Raw genomic sequence first — 10,224 nt, forward strand, 5'->3', positions numbered from 1 at the left:
CACCTTCTGACCCTTTAAAATGTAGATTTTCAGAGCATGGTGATAGAGGTAACAGGTTTATCAGAGGGAAGATACAAAAGAAACCACTAAGACAGTCTGTCAGTTAAATAAGGATTACTGACTGCAAGGAATGAGGCTTTTTCTATGGGAAACCCCAAACCCGGATGGATAACATCTGCTGATTTCACTTATTTGGCGTGATTTAAAGCGCAGGAGGAGCGTTAAAATTGATTCTCTCAGAAACAAATGAGAGCTGAAGGCTGTGCACGCTCTGATGTCACTGAAAACGCGTCGTCAGTCCTCTGCACGCTGCTGCACCGAGAGAGTTTAAATAGATAAGCAGCTGTGGTGGAGCTGGTCACTCTCAGCTGTGGTAATATGTGAGGAGCGAACACCACCACCGCCTCTGCGCGCGCTGCACCTGCGCGTCACAACATCATGGCCACTCTTTAAACCTTTTCCCTCAGACCGCATCGACCTGGAGAAGCGTCCACAGGTTCTCCTCCTGCAGCTCCTCTCACGTGCCTGTCCGCGCGGCTGACACCTAACAGCAGCAGCAGCAGCAGCACGGACACAAACTTTTTGGCGAGAATTTTACGCACCGATTCTTGATCCGGAGCAGAAAAAAAAAAAAAAACAACAAAAAACTGCTGCTCTTTAGTTCCACCGGCGCGATTTTTACCGACAACTTTCAGAGGAATCATGCAAGTTTACGTGGCTGTGATTTTCGCTTATGGAGTGTCAGGTAAGTTCAGCATCTGCGCTTCAAACGAGCAGATTATTGACTCTTTGTTGGGCATCTAATTAGAGACTAATTGATTTGCCAGTGGCCTTTAGAAGAGGTTTTTTTTTTCTGCACAATGGCAACAACAAAGAAAGTGAGGACAGATGGTACTCGAAGAATTTTGTCACCAGTAGGGGGATTTTTGTTATTTTCTTTCATGGAATTTAGAGATTTTGATAACAGCAAAAAACCGTGAAAATAATTATGATAACAGGCTTGTTAATCTTTGTGCAAATTTTAATTCATTCAGGTCATAAAAAGCATTTGGGAGTTTAAACCGGGTCCATTTTTTAACGATTACAGTCCACATATGTGCAAATAAACACGCTGTTTTGTACGTTTATCCTAATTATTCTGGAGGTTTGACTGTCCTTGGAGGTGATCTTGGTTTCCGAGTCCCGGGTAAATTCATTATTTGAACTATAAATAGCCATCCTTAGCTGTGCAATGATGCATCTAACATTAAAGTCTGAGCTTCTCTCAGTCCCTGCTGGGCTGCTTGTGTGAGATATACTGTTATTGTTTAGTCCAAGGTTACAGAAGGTCTGTGTTCATCCATACACTAAACGCATTCTTGGAATATGTTTTGAGTAATATACAGTGGAGCACATTTTAAAACCAAAAACACTGTAAAACTGAGAGAATTTCATTTCATTCTTTAGCAACAAATTATTGGTTTTCTTAAAAATCAGTTTTATATTTAAAATTATACAGCTGGGTTTATATTTTTTATGCATTTGGGAGCTGTTGATCCGCAGGAGAGCAGCTGAGGTTTCTCGGTATTTTAGTACAATATGTCTGTCTCATTCCTTATCGGCTTCTCAAAGCTTTTGGTGTGTTTGAACAAAGGCAAAGGCACTCAGTGAGAGAGTTATCTCACTTCATCCTTGTGAATCATTTTATTTTATATGGTTTTCTTTTGTATTTTAACTTCACAGTTTTTCCCTTTGGGTTTATCAGATACATTATTGTTTTAGATTCAAAGCAAGAACAAAAACTCAAATTTTTAGGAAGTTTACAGAAAAAGTCTCTAAGAAGTCTCTTTTTAACTCCGATCAGTTATCTCAAACCGCGCTGGCATTCAAAAATCTGTCCAGAATTACTCTGCCATAGATGCGCAGTCACCTGAAACATAAATGACATTCACAGTCCCAGTCGGACTCGCTTTCTCCAGCTCAAATCGCAGAAAAAATCAGCACCTTCCTGCTCCCATGACAAAAAGGAAAATAGAAAGATTATTACTATTCTAGCTCAGGGACTTTCTGGTCCACCTTTTCTGCCATCGTGCTCCCCTGAGAGAACAGGAGCTCTGCTTCCACCAGACCTCCACCTGTGAAGCAGATAAGTGGAGTCAGACCAGTTATTCAGGCGCAAACCCTGTTTCACTTCCAGCACAAATCTGAGCTACCACTGCCTCTTCCTGCAGGATCGTTATAAAGAAGTGACTCTGAGCATTTTAGCTAATACAGATGTTAATGAGTAATCCTCTAAATTAAAGGCTTAGCTCTCATTGGTGGAATGCATATTGCCCGTCACACTTCATGCCAGAGTTTTAAACTAAAATCATCTTATGTGGAAAAATGAGCTGCAGCCATTTAGATAAAATCAGTCTCATGCAAGATCATAAGATGTCATGCTGAGTGTTTGTGTTGTGAATGACTCTCAGCTACTACCACATCAAATTTTAGCACAATGTCTGCAGAAGTGACTGACTTGCACCCATTTTTGTATATTTTAAGGTCTGATGGCTCTTGCAGTCATCTTGAATTGGGTTGGCTCCAAAAGTTATTCAGTTGTTGATGTATATCCAATTTAAAAAAAAATGTTGCTAACAGACAGAATTGACTGCAAATAATCAGAAATTTTGAAACTGAGATCTTGCACAGTCTGGTAATTCAGAGTATCTGTTGAGGATCAGTTTAAGCTACTACCACACCAAATTTTAGCTCAAGATATGAAAGCATTTCAGGTCAGGTGGCTGTGGCAGCTTGACTCCAAAGGTAAATCAGTTGTAGAGATATTTCAGCAACAGACAGACACCTAAATCCACAAATACAGACACAGGCAAAAACATTATTGCTCACTTTTTGCCACAGGTGTTAATAAAATGGAAATATTCCAAACATGCAAAAGCAGTTTGTCAAATTTGTGTCAGTGCTTGTCACTTTAACTGCATGTAGGTCATTATGTAACATAAAATCAAGTATATATAGTTTAAGGGAAAGTATGAACTCCTGATAAAACTGACGGAAGAGCAGATCTGAAAGGAAACGTTGCTAATCTAAATCCATCTGTCACTTTAGCTCCACAGGCATCCTGGTGGATTTATCAGTACTCAGCTCCACTAAGCTGCTGATATTTCAGAGACATGGTCCAAATTTAACCAACTTCAGTCAGATGAAGGATCGTGGGTAAAGCAGAACAGGGAAACATTTCTGCATTCAACCTCCTAACACTTCTGTCCCTCCGCTGTCTCTTCTGAAAGAGTTTAAGAGGGAAAAGTTAACAAGTGGATACAAGTGTGCTCAATCATCTACATGGCCTCTTAATCCCCCTCCTAAATGTAGAAATTACCCTTCAACTAAAAACAGGTGAGAATTTTTAAAAGATGGACATGTAAAGCCTTTAATCTGTTACTATATTAGTTTATTTACCATAAACTAATACAGGAAATGATGTCAGCTGCTTAAGATAAAAAAGACATCATCGTTTTATCACAATGCCAAGTCAGCATTCTCACTGATTTCCTGTTAATAGTTTCTTGTGTACATATTTTGCAATTAAACAACTTCTGCATGCTTTGTGCCATTTTACCATTAATTTATCAAAATGGTTGGCTCAGTCAGGAATAGTGGGGTCAAACTTTTTGTAGCTGCAATGTTTATACTTTTCAAAAAATTTAACTTTACTTGCAAAGGTTTTCACTAAACACACTGAGATCTTCTCCATTCCTTCAAAAAGTTTCTCTAAAATCTACTTCAGCATACCTTCTCTGTTTCTGTTATCTTAAGCTCCTTTTGAGTTTTTAACAATCGTCCCACTACTTCTAGCTTTTAGCTACGATTTTCCTTATCTTAGCTTTCACCTGGCTTTTGCTATTTATGAATTTTTAGCTTCTGTTTTGCTCATTTTAGCTCTCAGCTACAGTTTTTACTAATTTTATCATTAGCTCTGGTTTTGCTCGATTTAGTTCTGTTCTGCTTGTTTTAACTTTAAAAATGAAGTTTCAGCTTCTTCGACACATTTCAGCCTTCACACTGCTATTTCATAGAAAATGGTAATTTGTCCAGTTTACTGGGAGGGTTCTTTGATTGGCATGCCTTATTAGGGACACAGTTGGGACTGTGAATCACAGTCATTTTGTAGCATTAATGCCACTAATGCCTTCTAAGCTCAAGGCAAAGATAACCCCTAATGGTTAATTTTCTGGGTTGTACTCAGTTGTTCTAAATGTCATCATTAGTGGCTAAAGGCGGTAGAAACTTTTTGAAAAAAAAAAGTAGTAGTTTTTGTGTTTTTCTGCTCTCAATTATAAAAACAAACTGTTTTTTTATCATTGGAGTGAAATAATGTAGCATTAAGATGAACATTAGACGTTGTCTTCACATAAAAGGTTTCAGAGTGACTGGTTATACAGCTGATATACCGAGGAAATGTGTTTCATTTGATTATGGTTGAGCTGCATTGAAACGTCCTCCCATCTGAATTAGTGAATAAATTGCCGTGCTGAGATTCATTTCCTTGGCTCTGGCCATGTGGAAATTTCATGTTTAAAATATGGCTCTAGTTCCTGAGCATGCTGCTATAAAATTAATGCAACCCATAGGCAAGCATTTAAGAGGTTTTAATGTGTTTCATTATGAATACAAAAATCACCAAAAAAGGTTAGAGTTTACGGCAGATGTTAAAAATGATAATCATTTTCAATTATCTCACTTTTTTCTACTTTTTTGCCTTTAAATCTGATTTTTCTGCATTTCTTAGAAGTTTTTTAGGCAACGTTTTGTCAAATATTTTACTATTTATCTATTTTGTTTTTATCTGCAGCTACTCCAAGTAGCATCCAGCAGGTAAAACATGAAAGAATGGACCTTAAATGTCTTCTCCACCTCCTGATGCTTGTATAAAAAATGAAAACTGAAAAATCTTCTTGCTTTTGGCAGCGGTCTTGAATTGTCCTAAATGTTCTGGAATGGTTGTGCTGCTTTGCTTTTTGTTATAATGAGGATTCAAATCAAACATCTGCTTTAGTTTATTTGCATCAGTTTCGTTTAAGTCAAAAAGCGCAAAAGATTACAATGAATAAAGCTCCTATTTAACATTATGTTTAAGCTTTTAGGGAATTCTCATTGACTCGCATGGTGCCCTGCTTACTTTATAGGCTGTTTACGGCTGGTGCTGACGGGTGTCCTGCTTGATCTGATTACAAGTGAACAGAGAAGTGCAGGTGCAAATGCATTTGGGGCAGATTGAGGACGCATTCAGACACGATTGCTCAGGTCACATTCAGAAGAGGTCGGAGAGGATTGTGGCTGCATGTCTTTATGGTATAAATGCCCACTGACCTAATGTGACTCCAGACAAGAAGTTGGGTATCAAGCTTGATTTTATTGTTTTTTTCTTTAGGTTTTGGATAAAAACAGTCTATAAAGCAATCTAACCACTCAGCAGATCTCATTAATGGCAAACCTCCCAGCTTGTTGTGTGAACACAGAATCACATTACATAATCAACACAGGTTGATGTATATAGTAAATTTGTTGTTTTTTGTGTGTGTTTGTTGGTTTTCATGCCTTTAAAGACTCAAACTAAATTCTGCAGCATCACAGGTGTACCATTTAAGCTTCTTTTACTTCTCTCATATTGTGTTTTTGACATTAATGACCCTATTAGATGTTTATATTTATGGCATGAGACCTCCATTGAGATGTTCACTTATAGATCTGAAGGCAGCACTTAAATTCAATAAGATAATCGTAAAAAGCATCTCTGCTTTCTCCTTCCTTTGGCTTGCGATCTGCTCTGCATCGAGGCATTACTGATCCTGCCGAGCGTTAATTATGCAACACCTCAACAGCACTTTGATTTTCATCTGCTGACTCCTGGGACGCTGGTTAAACCCTCTTGAGGTGTTTCTGCTGTGCTGTTGGCCACATGGAGCCATAATGAATAACCTCCTTCTCCGCAGGCCAACTGGCCAAGGAGCTGTGATTTGTTATAGATTTTTATGGCTCTAAGGGGATTTATTTTGTGTTTTTGTTGTGGATTATTACTAGAACAGTTAACTAACTTCAATGTTGAACACGTCTGAATTTGTTGATTCAGGGTGTTTTTGTTCCTTCATCAAGAATAGTTTTTTATAACTTTTAATTGTCTTCATGTTTTTGCTTTTGCATTTAAAAAAGCTGTAAGAAATCTACAAAAAAATGAATATTGGTACCACAGAAAAGTAGATCTGAATCTTGTCGTCATTGTGTTCTTCTCTTTTTATTCTCAGGGATAACTAAATTATAAGCAGGAACATGATGTTTGGAATATCTGTGAGAGTTAAATCATCTTAGTTAGTATTGTAATAAATATACATTTCAGTACAAGCAGTTTTTACAGAAAAAGCAAGAGACATGTAAATTTATTTAAAAAAAGAAAAAATGCAGAAAGGAGTAGGCTGCCTGAGGACACTGGTTTAAGATTTGTGGAAGGAATATTTGATTAAGATGGATTAGCCTTTTAGCTGTTCAATTTTCAGCAACATTTGTTTTCAGTCTACTGTGTAATACTCGGGTCAGATGCAGCTATCAGATACGAAGCAGGTCATGCAGTCTTTTAAAGTATGACAAGATGATGAATTTTTCTGTATTTACTTAGAACAATTACATGGAGATGTCTTTACACGCTTTATTAACAGATTAATAAATGATTCACCAACATGCATCTTAACGCCACATCAAAGGTTCTGTAATTACCATCTAATCCAAACATATTGTTTACATCCAAATGACTTCGTTATGAAGAAAAGCTTCCAAACCTTTAAGGTTTATTCTTAATTCTACATCACTATGGCTGCAATTGAAGAACTGCATTCAGTTTATATTAATGAAAGCAGCTTAAGCAATTGGGGTACAGAGAGTAACTGTCTGCATCTTGTTGCTTGAATTTTGAACATGTTCAAAAACTGAACGTATCAAATTTTCTCTCAAAATACTCACAGAATCATTGCAGGTGTTTTGAATCCTTTAATTTTGGGTTTAAGAGACATCGCCAACCTGTCTCAAGAGTGCAAGAAGTGTGTTTTGACACCAGTTCAGGAGCTTTTCTTACAAAAAAAACATCTCCAGGTCTAATAGTTTATTGAAAAACTGGTCCAAATCTGCTTGTCTTTATTAAAAAGTCTGTTTCAGTAGATATAATCATGGGAGTAGCAGCCAAGGTGTGTACAAAGCGGGCCCAAGGTAGGTATAATATGGGTTGAGGTGGGCAAAGAAATAATGTGCATGGCCAAGAATACAGCTTTGCAAGCCAGCACATGAAAATAAGCCATTATTTTTAAAACCTGACATCTCAAAACATGGCTGCTCAGATCAGATCAGACATCATAGAGCAGGTTCATGGTGGTTCATTTTGGAATTGCACAAGTGATTTTGATTGGAGTTGTATATACATATTTTTTATCTTCTAGCCTGAATGAAGAGGTTTAACTTTGGTTGTTGCACAGTTCAGAACAGAACAAAGTTGTTTAAAAAAAACTTCACAGACAGAAACTTGTGATAGAGCAGACAGAAATGTCCTTCCTGAAACCTGCTGGATCATGTTTTACTGGAATCATTTCTAAGGACTCCTGGTGTGTCTGATTAAAATCAGTGGCAGAACTTTTTCCTTAAATCGTGTTTTTGGGGTTTTCTGCTGTGTTCATAGCACTCAATACCACAGAGGAGAAGACGACGTGCCCACTTGGATATTTCCCCTGTGGCAACTTGACCGTTTGCCTCCCGCAGCTCCTGCACTGTAACGGCATAGATGACTGTGGGAATCAAGCAGACGAGGAGAACTGTGGTGAGTTACTTTTTCAGATTGAAGCCAAAACTGATGACCTCATGCTGACACATGCATTGTACCAGCTCTGTGATGTTTGGATGACTGTTCACACATACTTTGTTTCATAAACTGTTATTACTAGTAAAACAAATATATATACTGAGTTTTTTCAAAAGGATATTGCAAATGTCAAGTGATTAAAAGTTGCATCTTCTTAATTTCTGTTGTTCTAATTTGATAAGTAAAAGAACAATAACAAAAAGCCAAAAGTTTATTTTGAAACAAATTTTTTAAAACACACAAAATGGCAAAAAAATTACACATTCTTCTTGGTATAATTGTACCTATGGTAACAAAAATTTAAAAAGTAAGAGTTCAGTTGTCTAGCACCTTTCATATTATGATATTTTGGTAACAAACACACAAGCACACACAGTCACGGGCAAAAAACATTATCACCTGCCATTTGGTGGCGTGGGATAAACTTTGTTATGAAGTAGTAACAGATGTAGTAGTCTGATAATAAACATACAAAAATTAATACTGTGGTTATTAAAGTAATAATCAGGTAATTAACTTCTTCAGGATTATGAATTTATGAACATTTCTGTCACATGGTGAATAACAAAACTCAACAGAATCAACAAATTGATTGTTTCATTTATTTCCATAAAATGTTTGAACTATATATTTGAACATGCATGTCCTCCGGGGTCCATCAAGGTGTGCTGCAGCACCCTTCTCACCCCTACTTCTCACAGCCTTCTATTATTTGTTCTATCATTGAGAAAGACTCCATTGAAATCGCAGTTTTATTGTTAACATGTTGCAGTGTGGTTCGATCAGTGTATTAACTTGATGTTCTCATTCTTAATATCAAGTAAATACCTAGTTATAGTTTATTAAATACATGATTTAGACTTTTGGTTACATTTGAATAATCAAACTATACTTTTATCATCTCAAACTGAGCTGTAATGTAGAGTGCCACCAACAATTTAATAATGGAAATCAAGCGCTGTTAAACAGGCTGTTTTATTTCATATTGATTTTCTGACTCATTCTGTTTTTCATTTGCACTTGACCTGCCTTCAGATATTCTATGCAGGTTTGGTGTAACGCAGCATATCCTCCCCGCACCTGCTGCATTTATAAACTTCATTTATGCTCAGAATTTATAGAGGTGCTCAAACGTTGGGTGTTTGTGTGTGGAAATGCTGTTTGCATATATTTTTTTTATTTTCTGCACACATCTTTCGTACATTCTGTGTTTAAACTCTCTCAGTTTTGGACGTACAGCCTGTTTCTATCTGCAAGCCCTCATCATGGCTCCGGATGGAAAATAATTTCCGGAGCCACTCAAAAATTGCGTGAGTTCGAAAAGATGAAAATCAACTGGGAAGATCAATGGCTAACTACAAATCAGTGGAAAACACAGTTGTAGTAGTAATCATGGCATATAGAAAGTAAATGGCACCACCAATCAAATCTGCGCCGGCTGACCTGCTATAATGATGTAATGACCAGGGAGGTGCTTGAAGGGCTTGGATAGGAGATAATAGAAATCAGAGTTTGAGTAACGGCTCATACAGGAGGAAGGACATAATGACAACATCTGTGCAAGGATACAATCCTGGAATGTAAAAAACCTGAAATAAACTTTACAAGGGGAAATGGCAATAAGCCTGATGAGTACTGGCAGCATTTTTTGGTCAAATGAGTTTCACTATTTTTGGAACATCCATGGAGGCTTGCCACAGCGCTGAAATAATACTGTGATAAAATGAGGCCGCTTGATTAAAACAGATGGTATATGATGCAGTAAATGATAGATTATACAGCTTCCTGTTTCCAGAAACTTACCTGAAAATGTTAGCAATCAGTATGTTAGCAAATCAAAACCCTGCAAGGGTTTCTGGAGACAAAAAATAAAAACAGAACTGAATGTTGTGACCTGGTCAAATACGTGGTCTGACTTCAATCTAACAGATCTCCTTTGGGCTGTTGTAAAAACTAAAACAGAGCAACAAAACCCCTCAAGCAAACAGCAGCTCTATCTCTAAAAAATACAAATGCATCTACCCAGAGATAACAAGACTGGTGTTTCCCAAGTTTAGCAGAAGTGAGCCAGCCAAGAAAAACATATTTTAAGAATAATAATCTGAACCTCAGTCAACCCTGGGGCTTGTTTTTATTGCTAGCAATCAAAACTGTTAGTTTTTAATTTGATATCAGAGCAAACATCCCACAGTGTCAAGTTTCACTTCTTTACATGCTATGCCTACTTTAAAAACTCATGTTAAAATCCATCCATCCATCCATCCATCCATCCATCCATCCATCCATCCATCCATCCATCCATCCATCCATCCATCCATCCATCCATCCATCCATCCATCCATCCATCC

The 10,224-nt window shown here is 37.3% G+C and overlaps 1 protein-coding gene across 2 annotated transcripts in view; it reads left to right on the forward strand.

The window, feature by feature from the left end:
• The first annotated feature begins 258 nt into the window (after positions 1-258).
• The window catches only part of rxfp1 (relaxin family peptide receptor 1), a 74,480-nt gene continuing 64,514 nt past the window's right edge, over positions 259-10,224 (forward strand). For both annotated transcript variants that reach the window (XM_017417537.3, XM_025006199.2), the window contains exons 1-2: positions 259-745; positions 7,697-7,834. In XM_017417537.3, coding sequence (XP_017273026.1) covers positions 703-745; positions 7,697-7,834 — 181 coding nt within the window. In that variant the 5' untranslated portion in view covers positions 259-702. The remainder of the gene's footprint in view (positions 746-7,696; positions 7,835-10,224) is intronic.

The sequence above is a fragment of the Kryptolebias marmoratus genome, linkage group LG9 (genome assembly GCF_001649575.2).
Source record: "Kryptolebias marmoratus isolate JLee-2015 linkage group LG9, ASM164957v2, whole genome shotgun sequence".
Lineage (NCBI taxonomy): Eukaryota > Metazoa > Chordata > Actinopteri > Cyprinodontiformes > Rivulidae > Kryptolebias > Kryptolebias marmoratus.